Source organism: Dermacentor variabilis, chromosome 6, assembly GCF_050947875.1.
Source record: "Dermacentor variabilis isolate Ectoservices chromosome 6, ASM5094787v1, whole genome shotgun sequence".
NCBI classification, from domain to species: Eukaryota; Metazoa; Arthropoda; class Arachnida; order Ixodida; family Ixodidae; genus Dermacentor; species Dermacentor variabilis.
This window is the reverse complement of record NC_134573.1, coordinates 186,658,111-186,676,995: the sequence shown is the minus strand read 5'-3', so window position 1 is coordinate 186,676,995 and position 18,885 is coordinate 186,658,111. Positions and strand designations below refer to the sequence as shown.

General features: G+C 46.1%; 1 protein-coding gene across 2 annotated transcripts in view; it reads left to right on the top strand.

The window, feature by feature from the left end:
- The window catches only part of LOC142585957 (U3 small nucleolar RNA-associated protein 6 homolog), a 91,716-nt gene that overhangs the window by 52,047 nt on the left and 20,784 nt on the right, over positions 1-18,885 (top strand). For both annotated transcript variants that reach the window (XR_012829162.1, XM_075697088.1), the window contains exons 15-17: positions 5,413-5,490; positions 5,958-6,143; positions 17,741-17,818. Coding sequence is in view for 1 of the 2 variants with exons in the window: in XM_075697088.1 (XP_075553203.1) it covers positions 5,413-5,490; positions 5,958-6,143; positions 17,741-17,818 (342 nt within the window). In the remaining variant the exon portion in view is untranslated. The remainder of the gene's footprint in view (positions 1-5,412; positions 5,491-5,957; positions 6,144-17,740; positions 17,819-18,885) is intronic.

Genomic DNA, 18,885 nt, shown 5'->3' with positions numbered 1-18,885 from the left:
CGCGGGTCAGCCTGGCATTGCACTGTCTTTGAGATCAGCCTATGTGTGAGGAGTTTTTTGTCTACACATAAACACTATCCTGGGGGACTAGCCTTTAACAGCTTTGCTGTAATTCTCTGCAATATTGGTTATGTCCTTGTTTCTTAAAGGGAAGCTGAAAGCTTTTCCAGAAAAAATGAGTGAAGAGCAGTACGTCGTGGTTTTCAACTCTCTGAATTCGAATATCGCATCGAAATTGAGTGAAAGAAAGCGCAAACATATTTTATTTCGACGATAAATGCAGCAGCAGACACGCCAAACTCGCGCGCCTCGTTTTCGCCTGTCATTGGTCGGGTGCCTCGTGACGTCAACAATGGTGTTCGTCCGGACCGACTGCTGCCGCTACACACGAAGCACGGTTCAGTGTAGTTTGGTGGTGTTTTGCTGAGACGGTCATAGAAAATTTCGAGAGCTTGCGTTTCTCTGAGGAGTTCGGCGTTAAGTCCAAACTCCACGAGAGCGATTTTGCGCACGACGGTGACGGGCTACGGCTTCGAGCGACAAAACGGGCCGTCGCTTGAACAGATCGCTCAGTGTTGTCGCTCGATCGCTCATTTCTAGAAATATAGAACTTGTCGCTCGTCACCCGGAAACGCTATGAGCGACTAGCCAATAGTGCGAAGCCGAAACTGGATGTACATAACTCAAGTACTACTGTTTGTCGCACGGAACGAGCAAACTATTGAATTTTACACGGGCAAAAATAAGAACCTAGTGCAAGACCTTCAGAAATATTTTATGCTCCTTCTTCAGTAAAACACATCAACTTAAATTGATAAAGCATGCGTCACGCTAGTTTCGGCACGTATATTGCTGCCCTCATACCGGGAAGTCGTCGCTCAAAGCCGTCGCTCGCGTGGAGTTCGGCTTGCAGGCGACGAGTGAACGCGACAGACATCATCTCGCTTGTCGCATTGTCGCTGTCGCGTGCAAGATCACTTGTAAGGGGTTTATACTTTACTCCCTACATGTACGAGCCGAGTGCGAAGAGCCGTTCTCTCCAAGAAGCAAAAAATGCTGGTGCAAGCACTGCTTTCCACGCAAACGAAGGCGAAGTGTTAGCATCTCCTTGTGTTGGAAATGTTCTTTGGCGAGTATGTCTTTTGCTAAGCTGCATTCAGCACTCCAGTGAGTACGTTTCTGGGCAAACAACTGTAGTGTCATGTTCCTGCATGCCTCCTCGTAAAACGTAAGCGGTGATGCGATCTTCGGCATTTGTGCGCTGCCCCAAATCTGTCGGCAATCAACACAGACGGTTTAAACGCGGGAAAAGTTTACCGGCTGTTGTAGCACGTGTAGTATAGAACCTTCATCAGCGCGCCCTCCGCATGCTACTCGTAACCGGCGAATTCCGTCAGCTATGTAAGATGGTCGGTTTCTCTATGTAAGCGAGAGAAGGGGGAGTGCAGCGTCGTGGCGTGAGCAGGCTTTCCAACACATGCAAACTTTACGCTTGCACTGCGTTATGGTAGCTCCATGCAGGCTGTTTCACAACACAGGTGTGAATAGAAAATTCGCGGTGCTTGGCGATGAAACCTGTGTCAAGGGTGGGAGATAAACATGCACCTTCCGTTCAGCGTGCAAATTTTTTTTTTTAGGAGAACACAAAGCACGCATTATTGATCAACTCCGGTAGTAATCGTCACGGAAGTGGTTAGAGCACAACACTGTTGTTCTTGAGTGCTTGAAGTTGTTTCGCTTCACAGCAGCCTCCCACTTAGCTGAAAGCTTCTTGTCTTGCAGGAACTAATGGAACATCGAAACATCGTCGCGGCCGCTGGTGTTTGTGCAAGCGTAGGCTGCACAGAACGCCGGCATGATCGGCCTACAAGTTCAATTGATGCTGCGCACGTCAACTACCACTCCTATATACACACAAACAAAGGAATGTAGGGTCGAGCGAAGCAGATTAGGACGGCACGCACGCAGAAATAAGCCATGTCAGGCACGGTCGCGGACACTGTGAAGGAGCGGAACACCAGTGTTGACGTCACTACACCACGGTTTCCGGTCTCCGCTCGCATCGTCAGCGTCAGCAGCAGCGCGTGGCGCTCGATGGGGGGCGGAGCTACAGCGCAATTTTAACCGACGATTGCGTCACTCCTAAGTGAAAAATCCCCCCCAAAATTTTACCTTCATGGCTTATAAGGTTCCCGCATCCGTATACGAGCGTCTTATTGAATTCGACAGACTCTTCAGCTTCCCTTTAATTAATGACGAATGCAGGAGTAGTGGCACAAGCGCATTTGCGTGGTAGTGCCGAGGACCGCCAATGGAGCCAGCTGTGGAAGACGATGATGCTGGAGCCAATCCCGATGATGATAGCTTTATGTTAACACACGGACACGATCCTGGGCCTTGACAATGATGGAATGACGAAAAAGGGATGGCAATGGTGGAACGACAATGGCTATATGACAACGGCATGACGACAATGAGATGGGAATTCTTAACTGATGGCGATGGTATAATGGCAATACTGTGACGATGACAACATAGGGACATTGGGATGACAAAAAGCATACATCGACGATGGCGTGATGACAACCAGATTGGAAGCTGGAATGACGATGATGGCACAACCACGATGGCATGACGACACGGCCACAGGTGCATGATAGCGACTCTGACGATGATGGCGTAACAATGGCGGCGCAATTATGATTGAATGATGAAGGAACAAGGTCAGTGGATTGATGAAGGGGGCACGATGATGACAGTGGGATGATGTTGCTGAACTGATGACGATGGTAAAATGGCAGCAGGATGACGACTACATGGTAGTGGTATGACGACGACTGCATGACGAAGTTAGAATGATGACGATAGAATGACCATGAAGACATCGTGATGATGGTATGACAATAAATGCATGACAACATACTGTATGACAACCATGGCATGACAACAATATGAGGTCAACTGGATGACAGCAAGTGTATGATGACAATTGCATAACGATGACTGCATCATGAAGCCTGTATGACAAGCTGGCTTGATGGCAGCATGACGGGAGTCAGATAACGAAGCTGGGGTGTCAATGATTGCGCGACCATGACAGCATGATGATGATGATGATGATGCAGTGACGGCAATGGCATAGCCATGGCGGCATAATCACGATTGAATGATAACAGTATAATTATGACAAAATGATGGATTGATATTGATGGAAAGGCAAAGGCATATGACAACGATGGCATGACGACAATGGGATGATGTTACTAACTGATGACGACAGTATGACTGATGATGACGGCATGATGAAGATAGAATGACAACGATGGAACAACTGTGGCAGCATCAGGATGATGGTATGACAAGGAATGCATGACAGCAGTGCACGACAATAGAATCACAACAACTGAATCACAAAGGCTGTGTGACGATGATGGGATGATGACGACAGCACGACGAGAGGCTATTGCAAAGCTGGAATTACTAGGATGCAATGACCACGATAGCATCATGATCACGAGCACATACCTAGTGCTTCAAGTTATATTATACATCTTGGTCCGCTGGGTAAGCATAGAAGGCATGACAATGACAGCATGACGAGAGTCAGATTACAAAGCAGGAATGACGACGATGAAATGACCATGAGCACATATTTAGTAGCCCAAGCTGGTAGACAACATGGGTCACTTGTGTCAGCTTAAGAGGGTAGATAGATTCAATACACCTGAAGTAGGGAAAGAATGCTAATCGCATTAAAAATAGTTCATGTGAGATTTCCTTGCTATTATGTCCTAAGTGGACAATTCATTGACCAACATCTGGCGGAGCAGAAACAAGATGAGGAAACAAATACTGAGCTGCCGAGACTCGCCTGTTTGAACATGCACATTTGTGAGGCTGTTGCCTGGCACATAATCAGGCGTTCTATTTTAAGCTCTCACCAAATTCAGGTTCTCAAAGCTACCTCATTTGTTACAGCTTGTCTGGTCAATAATTTAACTGGTTACTGAAAAAGTAGTTGAATTATAGTGAGCGTTATGCAGGTAAACAAAGTAATCATTAAAATACAAAAAGTGTAATTGGTTACAAATAATTAGGCATAATTTGTTATGTACAAGTCTGTCAACAAAGGCTCATCCTTGAACTTGCCTTTCGGACAAACATTGTACAGTAATAGCTTGTTAATTCACAACTCATTAATTTGAGATTTCTAATAATATAAAATAGCCACCACGGTCTGTCCAACAATATATTGAAAGCAATATGTAACGCATCTTGCTAATTCACCCTGAAATCTGCACCGCCACTGATAATTAGAACTCCGCACCATCGTGGTTGGGAGGGTGCTAGTGCGCGGGAGCATGTTGGCGATGCCAGCAATGTTTTGGCGCCTGTGCCAATGTTTTTGGCGCAGGTTGCTTGCGGCCAGTCACGCTACGCCACTTCCGCTGCGCCAGCTGAAATGCTGTCCCCTCTAGACTCGCGCACCGTACCTGTGAGCACTGCTCTATTCGAATCATGCGCAGAACGATCCCCATCCGGCGGGCCGTTTTGAACGGCTGTCTGCGATCTTCGACAAAGTGGCGTGGGCACCTTTTTCTCTCCGTGCCATGCATTGTGGGTCGGTGCGACGAACGCGCGGGTGGAGCAAGAGCCATCTTGACGTTGGGCACGTCGGACCGCGTTGGCTGTGTCCGGTTACATTGGCTGCGCCAGTGCTTCGAACTATAGACGTTGTCCTCACCAATGTGACGTAGCGTGTGTATGCGTGCACGCACGCTCACGCTGCGTCAGACTATATACATGCCTTAACCTAGCAATCTTTTCTTCTGACTTTCATTATTTCGAATTTAATATAATTCGAATTTCGTAGCATCCCCGCAGAATTCAAAATAAATAGCTTTTACTGTACAGCCATGTTGTTATCTGACATGCTGTTGGAGTGCTTGTTGCAGATGTCTAGGGAAGGTCTTGCAGGCATTTTGCCATAGTATTTCAGACTGCTGCATTGAACTTTCAGGCACAATTGTCAGATACCTAGCACAGTGCCTACTTGGAATCCTTATCCTACTTGAAACCTTTGATGCCTACTCTGGGACCCTCGTCTATACATACTAGATTTATGCATTTATGTTTGTGTGTGCATGAACTCAAACTTGAAAAAATAAGCACTGCTCCACTTATGTATGATACCACTGACGTCTAACTAATCAGTGTGGAGTAGCGAAAATGTTGCATGTCAGTGCTTGGAACTCTTATGCTTGGCATTTATGGCCAGTCTGTCATTGTGACAGCCACCAAAGTGCAAACATGATCAAATATTTGATCACAATTAGGATCCTGGCTTTGTAAAAAAAACTTGTGCTAAGTGGTGGAAGTGTTCACACTAGTGGCGTGAAATTGCTCTTGCAGAGGCTACGTCAAGTAATCACTCTGATGCAGAGGGCTTCGAATGAAGAGCTGCTGACTTTTGAACACCATAAGGAATGGGTGAGTGCAGGCCATTTGTTACTAATTACAAAACTTGTTCTGTTCTGGAAGCGCTGTCTGCTAATACTGCTTGCGGCAATATTTCTCAGGTTTGCTATGACTGCCAGCACATTTTGCCAGTGTAAAGGTGCTTACAGATGTCCTTGCTGCACTGAAGCCTAGAAAGGCTGGAACATTTCGAAATCTAGAGTTGGCCAGCAATGTCATTTTGTTCGTTGTTGCAAAGCATTATGCATTGTGTGAGGTTATGTTACATTAATTCATTTGCAGACAGGTAATTGCAATACACTTCGCAGTGGTGAGTTTTGCCTAGGCTATCTAATTAAAACAGCTATAATGGAATCTACAGTTACCAACACTTTTGGAAGTAACTTTTCTGGAAATATCTTGTTCGTAAGAGACCTAAAAGTTTTCAGCTTGACGTGCTCCACTTGGCTCACACAATAAATTCCTCTACCTTTGTCCAGGTGAAGCTCCTGAAGTGTTGTAAAGAACACGAAGCTGCCTTAGCCAGTGCTCAAGCTGGTACTAAAAGGTGGCCAAGATCTGTTGATGCTTGGCTCCTGTTGCTTGAATTGCTCCTTGCAAGAGGACCTGGGGCTGAAGATGTGCTCAGAGCTTTTGAAGAGGCCCTGTCTGCCATTCCCAAACAGGTGAACCACTGACCATTCCGCAATTATTTCATGGCATAGTCCATACACGTCCTTGAAATCCTTGAAACCTTTGAATTCGGAAAAAAAAAAAATCAGGGGCTTTTATGACTACTTGATAATAAATGTGCTCTTTGAATTCTTTGAAAACTGGGGTCAGGGGCAGCTTTTGAATACTTGAACTTACAAGAGAGAGCAAGCTAGAAGAGAAAAGGCAGGGAGGTCAACCAGATGAACATCCAGTTTGCTACCCTACACAGGGTAAAGGAAATGGGAATATAATAAGGAAGAGAGTGAGCACAAAGTGCACATGCGAAGATGTACAGAAGCCCTATCTGCCATGTGCAGCGCATATAGGGGTGCCACTGAAAGCCTTGTAGCGGCGGCCATTGGAACCGCAAGCGCGCCTCGTGCCACAGACACCTGCTTCCATTGCAGCCATGACTGAAGTGTGTGCTTGTGATTTGCCGCTTGTATGCGCCCCAGATACAGTCGAACTCACTTATAATGGTACCGGTTTTACCAATATGTCGGTTGTAACAATGAAAAGCTGCGGCACTGTCAACTTTTGTATGCTTTCTATGGAGAAATAACCTCCTTACTATAGTGTCTCCATGCCACATTAGCAGTTATAACTATGATATCTAGCTGCTGGGTGCCCGTGCCGAAAGGTAATGGAATGTGAAATCCTTGAAAAAGAAAAAAAGTGAAATGTGAGCCGCTGCACGATCGCCTGCCACCCCAACTGCCACCGCGCGTATCTCTCCATGAGAGATGCACGCCAGCTTCACATGCATCTCTGCCATTGTACTTCCACCCCTTCAAACACGAATGAATGGGTTGTGCCCATAGCTGTGCACCGTGCCACCCTCCAAAACACGATTGGCCCGTCCCAACTGCGCTGACAATGCTGACAGCACTGCTACCAGATTGCTTGCTGGGCCCTCATTATGTGCAATTGAGCTAATGGATTAAGTCACTCGTGCTTGTCTTTGTTGCGTTGAAGTCGTTCCTGGCCACATAGTTTCTCATCCTCATTTGACTCGCCACCTAAACGGAACATGGCTGATCCGCCCGCTGATCATCGGCAATGCACGCCGTTGCCGGTGAAAACAAAGCGCGCTGCTATAGATTTGGAAACAAAGTGCTTCTAACCGATGAGGTGATTGTCGTGAATGTGCTTGTATCAGATAGCGACAGTGACGTCCACGACGGCAGCACTGACGCGGTCGGGCAGGCTGCCTCAATACTGCCCCCGCGGGAGGTCCTGTAGATGATTCCTGATGGGTTTGTTTTCACGAAGGACCTTCCGCTTCACTATGTGAAGCACCTGAATATTTTGTAGAAGGATGTTGGCAAACTTCGCGTAAAGCAAGCAAGGCTGACGGACATGCGGTTTTCTCGTGCAAGCCAGTGGGAAGTATGTGGCGAGATGCTTGTGGCAATCTCATTCCAGTGTTCCTTCTGGATTTCTCAAACTAAGATGCTGTCGCAGCAACCTTCCCGCATCTTTTAAAAGGTGCCTTTTGAGGCCACCAACGCGATGTCTCGGCAGAGCTCGTATGTCACTTGCCGCCAGTGACCCCTGTGTGCGGTTGTTATAGCAATGCCATTCTTGAATGCCGATAGCCACGGCTTGTTAACAACACGTGATTGCAGCACCCAGGAAGCAGAGTTAAACAGTTAAACGAGTCAACACAATCAGAAGCCGGATGGAGGAAGATGGTGGGGAGAACTGGCCTCCCCGCCATTATAGTTTTCTCGGAACAGCCATGCCATTCCTCATTTTGATTTCTTTTTTCCATGCAACCCAGTTATAACAGTTATCGGTTATAACAATGGAATTATCGTGGCACTTGAATATTGTTATAAGTGGGTTCGACTGTAGTTTCTTCTGCGATTGGGTTCTGCGTTGTCAATGTACGCAAGGAAATCGCACTGTAAATAGCGGACGTATGTTCGGTTACACGGCTGTCTGGGACGACGTTGTCTCATTACACGCCAACTGTTTGCCGCAGATGAGCATCAACAAGCTTGCCTACGAAGTGGAGCTCATTACCAGTATCCCGCTTTCATTATAACGCCCCAGCCACTAATGGCTTCATTTGTTGGCCGGCAAACCAATGTTCTTTATGCACACACTTGCTTCATTTACATGTAGTGTATTTTTATACAGTTGAACCCGACTATATTGAACCCATGTACATTGGATTATTCTATATGTCAAACAATTTCTGGTCACGTTATAGTTACAATGAGTATATACAGCAAAAATTACGCTTACATTGAACAAAAATAGCAGCGACACCCGATATATTGAACGTCAAGTGGCGGAAAAGTGCCCCCAGAAGTTGGATTTTCCTCGTGGTAGCGGGGAAACCCAGCGGCGCGGCTCCATTCTACCGCTCTCCCTACCATGACCGCACTGCCTCGGGCTGCTCGGGTGAGCTGTTGACACCCTCCTGCAAAAAATGATCCTGACCCGCCCACAGCGCTTGCTCAGAAAGCCAATCAGAGGTTCTTGTGCTCTCGTTGTGCAAGATGGCGAAAGTGTGAATTGTGTCTCTGCTTTTCTGGTTCATTATGTTTGCGCCTTGTGGGCCTTGTCCCGCAGTGTTGCCGTGATGAAGCGGCAGAATTCGGCTTTTGCCGTGAAGCTTGAAATCGTAAATCGGGTCGAATGCGATGAGAAGTCAGACGTCTCCGTAGCATGCAAGATTCCGAGGAGCACTCTCGGCACGATTATTGCTAAAGCGGCCAAATTCGCGGCCCGGTGCCTATGGCGCCCAACGCGTACGCATGGCCATGTACAAGTGGTTCTTCATACGTGCCGGTTTCCACGTGCTCGGTGATGACTGTAAATTCTGATGAATGCGACGAAGCCGTTGCCGGTGTTGGTGAAGTTTGGAGCGAGCTGTCAGAATTTCCGGAAGCTGTTGATGAATCAGCAGTGGAGTAGTTTGTGAGTGGTCTTGCGACCACGGGAGAGCCCGAAAACAAAGACTACATTGCCGACATCACACCGAATATGAATGAAAGTGGGCACAATGAGGAAAGCAACGACGGTCCTTTGCCCACATCCTTCGAAGTAATTGGTGCACTCTCACTAGTCCAGTGTTTCTGCGCAAATGCGGAAGGTTGCGGCCTCAGCTGCTCAGACTCCTCTTGACAATGTGGGCAAGTGCATGCATCGCAGGCAGCGAAATTGCCCAAGCAGAAGAATATGCAGGACTAATTTATGCGAAACTAAGCTAGTTTCATCAATTAAGTGATCTTATAAATGGTATGTGCTTTTTTGACATCCAATTATTTAGCAGGCTTATATCCAATTATGCTCTCTGTCGAACTGATAGGCGTTTTTTTGCAAGTTTGATATAACCAGGTTCGACTGTAGTAGGCTGAGGGAGCGCCGTTGTGCCTGCGAATGGTTTATACAGCTGCGGCCACGTGAGAAGCCAGTGATGGTAAAGCTTGCAAACCAGCATGATGAGCTTGAGAAAAATAGCACATATAGGGCACCGGAAATAATTAAGGGTTGATTATTTTTAGGCTCGCATCTTACCACTGTCTGCACAGCATGGGTTTCACATGTTCCATCATTAAACAAGCGAGGCATTTCGATGATTTCACGGGAGGACACGAGTGAGATATTGGAAGACGCCATAGCTGAAAATTTGCCTCCCTGGTCAGTCAAGAGAATATTGCTTTTATACCTTAGGTTATTTTTTAGTGTCAGCGCCATTTTTACTAGTACATATCACCCTCGCACGCAAATGTAGAATTCAACCGCATGTTGTATTGCCTGTTGTAGTGCCCCGAGCCTGAATAGCCAATGCAGCGCTTTTTAATTAATGAAAATAGTACGTTGACACAATATTAATACTTTGAAAGCAAATACAAAGCATGGCAAAAAATAATTCTTGTAAACCACGTGCTACATTGAAATCATTTTCAAAGCAGAGGCAGCTACAGTAAAGCAACATGAACATATATTAGCCCATTTCATGAAAAAAAAAAAACAAGAGAGAAGAAGCACTTGGTATGACCACCAACAAGGAGAGAAAAAAACAGAAAACATAAACATGAAGGTTTCAGAATTTACCACAATGCATGACACAGCTGGGGTATAGTGAATATGCTTTAGTTGCAGACATCAGGGCTTCGAAGTTCAGGTGTTTCCCATTAATGAAAAGTGGTATTAAGAGGCATTCAAAACGAGGTTGAATGCCCCATCAAAAGTCTTTAAGGCTCACAGACGCCAGGTTGTACAGTTAACATGCAGATAGCTGAGGCGAGCGTACACGGAACATTGTACGTCGCAGGTCGCATTTCAGTGACATCAGTAGGTAGAGCAACAGCCGATTCCATGCAATGCATGGGTGATTAGAATGAAGGAATAAAGACAGGGATCGCACAGAATAACAAACCCCGAGCTGCACTGGGTAGTTGCATTTACTAACTGAACATCCACATTAACTTTGGGTCTCTCGGTAACAGACAACAGACACAAACAGCAACAGTGAAAAGAGAGTCAAACCCGCCGTGGTTGCTCAGTGGCTATGGTGTTGGGCTGCTGAGCACGAGGTCGCGGGATCGAATCCCGGCCACGGCGGCCGCATTTCGATGGGGGCGAAATGCGAAAACACCCGTGTACTTAGATTTAGGTGCACGTTAAAGAACCCCAGGTGGTCAAAATTTCCGGAGGCCTTCACTACGGCGTGCCTCATAATCAGAAGGTGGTTTTGGCACGTAAAACCCCACAATTTATTATTTAAAAGAGAGTCAAGTAAATCAAGCAGTTAGTATAGTAAAAGGTTGTTAATTCGACCCTCGTTAATTTGGAAAATCTGATAATTCGGACTCATCCATTGGTCTTGGCAGGTGTATGCATTACTTAATGTAATCGGACATACTTGCAATTGGACATATTCGGACATATTTGGCCGCACATCGGTTAATTCAGACAACTCTCGGAGCTCGGTGAGTGCGTCGCGTCGCGAATATGCAATGCAAAAGAGCAAAAATGGCGTTCATTGAAACAAAGCGGTGGAGCTTGCATCACCATAGTCATCAGTGGAGATTGTACATGATTGACAGCAACACCAGAACGCTTCGTGCTTATTTGTGCCTTTGAAGCCTTTATTCTTGTGCTTACCGCTATGCGTAGTACCGTGTTGGCTACATGCCTTCATAACTGTGTAGTTGCCATCCATGATGCATCGATAGCAGCTGTGGTTCCGTCCGCAGCGGTTGTGGCAGTAGTTTTGCTTTGACACTGTTCACGCTTCGGCTGCGCGTCTTCATTTCTGCATAGTCGCCATCCACGACTGCGTCGACAGCGGCCGCGGTTTCATCTGCTGCCTTTGCAGCAAACAGTAGTTTTGCTCTGACTCGGTACGTGCATCGGCCACGCGCCTTCAGAACCGCAAGGTCGCTGCCATGATTGTGTCGACAGCGGCTGCAGTCTCGTTTGTAGCAGTTGTGGCAAACAGTAATTTTGCTTTTACTTAGTGCAGAGCTGTCAAGGTTGAAGAGCACTGTCTACGTCGTGAGGGGCAGCGACCTGGAGACACTGGCGAAAAAATAAACGGGATGTGCACATGGTAGAAAAAAGTGTCTCTGTGAAAACGCGTGCCGTGGCCACGCTGTGAAGGAAGTCATGAGGCCTTCACCACTGCGAATGCTTATCAGCCACAAGATGACGAGAACTGCAGCTTTCGTACAGCTTTTGTGCAAAATAGAAACTGGATTTGCTGATTCATTCAGTAAACAGGGATGGAAGTGCCGCACTAATTATGCCATCTTGTACCCAACCATTGTGCTGCACCAACCTGTGCCAAAACACTAATTTTGAATAAAGTTTCCAGATTTAGCAGGATGTGCTTGTTCAGTGGCAACCATACAGCCATAGACATGCATTGTTTATCATTTAGCCCTGCAATCCAATCCTAAGCAATCCAGTTCAGCGATGGCATCTTTGGAGTGTGGTTGTGTTTGGTGACATAATCGTAACTAGGCCACAAAATGAAAATCGTTTTGTGCTATAAAATGTATTACCAATGTTCTATAAAAGCGCTGCATGTTTGCTCATATGTAGACCAGCTAAAGACGATTTAAACTGGCTCTCACTTCATGGCGGCAGTCCGGAAGGAAAGCCGCGCTTAATGAATAAAGTCGCACAGTCTGCTCAGCATGTAGCTCATCAGTTTCATTACACATTTTAGCACTTGATTTTGTGCTGTGCGTGTGACGTTCATCTATTTCGCATGTGCACAATGTCTGGTTACCAGGATAATAGTGCAATGCATAGACAAACTATCTGCTTGCTTTCATGAAACTTCTTGGTCACAAATATCCAATGACAATTGCAATCATCACTCAAATTTGCACTCAGGCTACACTATTTTCTACAGGGCCACACCACATAAAATTAGGTTTTTGCCGCCACAGAAGGCAAGCTAAGGATGTAAAGTTTTGTATTTAGTCAACTTTAGCGGCCAAATGGTGGTCCTAATTAAAGGTTGTGCAAAAACGCAGGCCTTTGAAATTGCGTTCACAGCAACAATGTTCACAACATGCCTTGTGCACATCAAGTCCAAAAATTTTAAAAACCGTCATTCGGCGCATGAAATATTGGTTGCTGTTTTACACTGGCTTTATGGTGCCTGCGGCGTAACCGCTAAGCCTGAATAATTGCGCTTATTCAAAATATTGGTCGATGATGCAGACAGGGAAGCCAGTGAACATTTTTATCCCTTTATTGTCTTCAAAAATATCTTAGACTTTTTCTTGGCGAGCGATGTGAAATACTGGCATATGTGCGATGGCCAGTACGTCACTTTACATTTACTATTCTGCGGTATTCCGCTATCTCAACTGCAGGTCACAAAGAATTAAAAATTACCAGAGGGCACTACTCGAATGGCGTTCACTGTACCTTGATGGGTGTTCATGGTGGCCACTGTGAATATTTCTTTTTCATTGTGCACAAATATATTTAATTAGCAAAATTTATAAATTTAGCTAATCGATGAGGTGTCAGTGAAAGAGTTTTGTACTACGGTTACTAATGACCATTAAAACAACCTAGGATTTGTGAAGATTTCTCATAATGAGAAAGAAAGCCCATGAAATAAATAAAAAGTAATAATAAACTGCTCTGACTGTGACAGCGCTTCTGTGTACCAAATATTGCATCAATGTTTCTGCAAGCGTCAAATAGGGGCACTGGGAATGAGCGGCCGCGCTTTTTTGTAGACGTGTCAGCAGTTTCTAGCACGCATATGTGGTCCCTACCAAACGCCAAGTAGCGCGATCTTGGGAATGGGTCACAAAACAAACCTTTACAAGATCGTGCCCCAGGTTTGCACGTTTGCAATATACACTGTGCACTGATGACGATGTTTACACCTGAGACCACTTATAATAAGCCCAACCCTCATGGAGCGAACTTCCTAGACGCAGTTCGTGCATCATAAAACATAGGAAGACGCGCCGGCACGTTTTCGCTTCACCGCCACTCATGTGACGATCCAGTGGCAAATGCCACCGAGCCGCTCTCAATGTGGCCAGCCATAACACAGAAGATTACTGTTCCTTAAATGTAACTGACGGTAAAGTTTAGCATATTGTGAGGCTTACTAACATGATAACTTGGTGTACGAAAATTCTTCCGCAGTTCTGCTTTTTACGTCTGGCTATTTGCAGCCTCCAGAAAGCGCAGAAAACAGCTTAGCTTTGCCAACATTGTGTCTATGACAGAGAACACCCACAACTTACGGACCGCTCTCACACATCGCTTGACAGTCTGGGATCTGTGTAGGTGTCATGTGCTGGGTCCGTCCGAGTAATGTCCACACTCGACGGCCACCTCTTCCCATGCCGTCATCTTCTTGCGCAGTCCCACGGCACTAGTCGTTTTTGCACCGTGGTTGTCAGTCAATCATTGAATTCCAGGCATGCAGCTTCCAATGACTTCTTTTGTGAATGCACTGGCTGGCTGTGCACTTCTTGCATGTTCACTTGTGGGGAGCACACGCACCCATCTTCCCCCGCGTCGTCACGGTCGCGTCGAGAGCCGGCGTAGACACGGGAAAGGCACACTATGCCCTCTCTTGCTTCTTCCTCACACTCGCAATGCGCGCGCACCCTTCCTCCCTAACTCATGGGAAGGTAGTTGAGGGGCGAGGAGGACATTACCCTCGCGAAGGTAAAAAGGTACAAAACAGCGCCACCGGGGGAGACATTCTCTCTCTCTCTGACGCCAGACCCCTAACCTGCCAGCAGACTGGTGTACCTGGCGCAACTTCGCTTGCCTGAATATCCCGTGCAATAAGGCCAGCCTATTATTACTTATTGCAGAGATTCCCTCTGCCAGTGTCGTTTCTTTATTGCTGGTAGCAATAAACATTGTTATGGTTGACGCTGCTGGTTGCCTTATTTGTTCTAACCCGACATAGCTGCGATTCCCGCGCTACGTGTTGGGAAGTACCACAGGGCGACTGTGTGGGCTAGATCCAGAGCTCGCCTTCAGCTCTAGCCGCGTGCAGAGTGGAGCCCCACGTTGGACGCCATATGTGGGGTTCTCACCTGTGCTCTTGGGACAAAGGAACGACAACACAGTAGCGCAAACAATCACAAGGGCATTTATTGCAAGTTTCATAGACTAATGCCTGCTAGCTGAGCTGCTATCCACATAACATGCCGATGGGCATGCGACAAATCGCGGAAGTCTGACTCAGCACGACCGGATAGCGAGCGAATATGTTCGCCCCATGCTGGACACCAACGCCTGGTCGTTCGCACGTACAGTCATGCGAACGGTGGCGCGTTTGAACGATCGTGTTCATCCATTCCGGGGTAGGCCTCGCGAGATGGTCTCGCAGAAGCATGGATCGGCGCACGCGCAGAATGTTCACGCCGCTTTCCGACCCCGAGCTAAAGAGGAAGAGCCTTCTCCTTCTTGCGCCCAAGTAACCCCGCCGTTAGGTGGCGCTGGCAGAGGAACACTCGTGCCATCTGCAAGCATAGTATGCCATCTGCAAGCATACTGACTGCCTCAGGTAAGGCGCACGGCGAAGCTGGATTACAGGAGACGGGAGCTATGCGAGAAAACAAAATATCAGGGGACGCGCGAGAGTCGCGCATCCCCACACACTACACACGGGAAATGTTGCGGTGCTACAAAAGGAAAAAAGTTACCTGCGGGAACACACAAGCGGTGATCGTGGGTACACCGCTGCTATCAATCCGATGATGCAGCGGCTGGAAGTGCTGGCTCCTGATTGGCTCGGGCATGTCACCGCACGCTGAACGCTTTTGGTGGTGGGCAAAAATATCCGTCCCCTCCAAATCAGTGGTGCGAGCCCTGATTTTTGACGCAGGGCGTTGAGCGGCCGCAGTTGGACAAAGTTCGCCGCTTGGACACCGGAAATTTATTCTATGAGGGCCATGCTTTACTGGTGTGGGGATGCATTGTCATGTGGAAATAAAATTTTGCGGGCTTTTTACTCTTTCTTTTTGTTGCAAAAAAGGCTTACACTTGACCTAGGTCGCTATATAAGCTGTTATCAGTCATTTGTCCATGTATTCCACAACCTTTGCATTGGCATCATATTGAACACGTAAAGTAATAAACGTTAGTCCTTTACAATCAATTATTAGTTGATTGTTCACAAAAAGAATTGACTAGCATTATCATACGCCTATCAAGATAGAGTGGGCACTGTTCACAGAAAGCCCTTGTTTATTTTTTTCTTGGCCGCAGTTAGTTGGCACATCCGGCATGTAATTTAACCCTTCGAGGGTCGATTTTTTTCGCCATATGCAACTGCCCAGGGTCAATTTCTTTATTGGAGATTCCAAAACTTCTGAGGAACATAGTTCGAAAAAAAAATTACCTTTATTTTTCTAGGGTGACCGTAAAGCGAGAAAAAAATATTTTGTGTTGGTATATATGTACTGTTTATTCATGAATAACAACAATAAAAAAAGGGAAATAAACTTATAAGAATAGAAAATTAGATACATTGTTATACACAGAGTTCAAGGCTTAGAAAATGCGCACATGAGGATATTTCGCAACTCTGAATTGTTCCTGTTCTTACACTAATATTTACGCCCATGGCGTAATCTAACTGTGTAGGTGAGCGCACTCAAGAAAACTGAGTGGTTGTGTGCCCATCAAAAAAGCAAGATGTGTGACAAACTTCTGCTAATCTTCGCCAACCAGAGGCAATTAGTTTTCGCATGTCTCCAAACAAGAAAAAAAATAAAAGGAAACGCATGCACGGCAACATCCTTCCTAAGCACACCCCTGTGAGCACTAAATGAGCGAGAAACAGGTGGACCCACTATGGTTGCTCAGTGGCTATGGTGTTGGGCTGCTGAGCATGAGGTCACGGGATCAAATCCCGGCCACGGTGTCCACATTTCGAGGGAGGCGAAACGCGAAAGCACCCATGTACTTCGATTTACGTGCGCGTTAAGAACCCCAAGTGGCCAAAATTTCCGGAGTCGTCCACTACGGCGTGCCTCATAATCAGAAAGTGGTTTTGGCACGTAAAACCCCATAATTAAATTTTTGAGAAACAGGCAGTCGCCCTTTGAGCGATTAGTAACGAGATAGCCATCAGTTCTGCGAGTGCAAGAAGCCGAAACCAACCGTGGAACAAAACCCAAAGCGATGCCCGCCCGTTCGTATGCCAATGCACGTTCAGTAGTATACAGACGCGCTGGAGCAAACTAGCTCTAAAACAAACCATGCAATGAAAACCAAGAGAGGGAGGTGCGAGAAAAAAATTTTCAATATTCCCACATAGTGGTAGCACATTCCAGAAAAGAAAAAGTTAGGAAATAGGTGTGCTTTTTAAACATACAGACGGCTTCGTAAATATGCGGCATCGACCATTTTGTGCTTGTTTGTGGTGCTGTATATTTATGTCATGAATGGCGCGTTGATGTAGGAAGCATTTCCTTATTGTTTTCTTGATAGCATCGATAATTCAATGTTCAGTGAATTCAGACATTTCTTTCAGTCTTGTGAAATCCAAATTAACAAGGTTTTTCTGTATTGCATGGCCTAGGCTAGCAGAGGCTGTTTAGTTGGGTATATAGGGTGTCCCACGTAACTTGAGCCAAACATTAAAAATATGCAAATGTTGCGTAGCTGGACAAAACCAAGGTAATGTCGTTTGCCGTCACTTGGGCATACTCGGATTATTTTGCTCATTCTGCCTAGTTAGATAATTAGTCTTAATTAATAAATGAACTTCTCAAATATTACAATTAAATGAAAAGGTTCAATGAGAAAATTGTAGAGCAGCATGAAAAACTCCTGATGCAGCTTTCTGTTGCTTGATACATGCTACATAAAAGTTTTTTCCAAGTATGAAAGAAGCCTACAAGTGCATGCGAAATTGCCGCATGACTGGCCAGTCCGAGTGCCTCGAGGCCAGTCCGAGGCCAGTGCTATGTCCAAGAGTTAGCCTAGATGTAGTTGCCCAGAAGTGATGCAGAAGAAAAAGAAAATGCTTTGTGCATTTTTTGGTTACTATTTTGCTTTAAAGCTTGCTTTCTTGTGCCCACATGCTTTTGTACAGGAGTCCCTGCCAGTGTGGAAGCGAGCCATGGAATTTCTGTCTTCAGAATCCCCGGAGGAAACAATACCTTTTCTTGAGGTAACCACTGCTGCATTGCCTTGTGTCATTCGTGACCATTTGCTCCAAGTGTTCAGTCATAGCAGAGGAATGCTAAAAGAAAATCATGAATTCCAGCTACAGCCGCCGACTCATTAATAGGGCACTGATAATTTGGGCATGCTTGATCATTTGGACAGCCTCGCGGCACAGCCACGAGCCTCAGTAGAGTTATCCCCACATTCAGAAATGCATCTTGAAGCCCATGCTTGACTTGATATAAATGACGCTTGGTGTGAACGCGCGCAAGACTCTCATTGCGTTCCTTTGGTGCATTCATAACAGGAGTCATTTAAATCAAGTCAAGCGTGGGCTTCAAGTTAAGATGCATTTCTGAATATGGGGGTTAATGTATACGATACAATCCAATACAATACAATCTTTATTGTGCATAAAGAAAACAAAGTACATATACAAAGTACGATGCTATAAGATGTGGAGATACGCTCTGCATGAGGCTAGGGCTGAAGGCAAGCTCCGGATCTATCCACACACAGTCATTCCGTGCGACTCCCAACCTGTAGCGCATGTGATCGCAGCTGCGTTGAGTTCAGGCAAATAAGGCGACCAGCGGTGTCAACTCAAACAGTGTTTATTGATACGAGCAATAAGTAACACTTGCAGAGGAGTCCACTCTGTAATAAGGAATACAGTCAACGTCTGATTTTTCGGACTACCTAGGGGACGCAAAAATGTCAGAAAAAACAAATGCATGCTTTTTACACCCCCCAAGGGGCTCATATTGCCACAGGCACATCCGAAATAGCTCTGAAGGCCTGTCGGTATACTTATTAGGTGTATCGGTACTCGTACTGTGACAGGAGATGGCGGGTGCACACGTGAATAATTAATGCATGCTGTATCCCGTGACAATTGCCCCTTCCTACTGTTGGTATGCTTCACCACGGAACATTTCTATACTGAGGCGAAGCCGACTTTTGGGAAGTGGTATTCAATGCGTTGTGCTTTACGAGCTGCGAAGTCATTGGCGAGGATTACAAAGGCGGAGTCTGCAACATTGCTAACGGCGGTGAATTGTTTTAATAAAT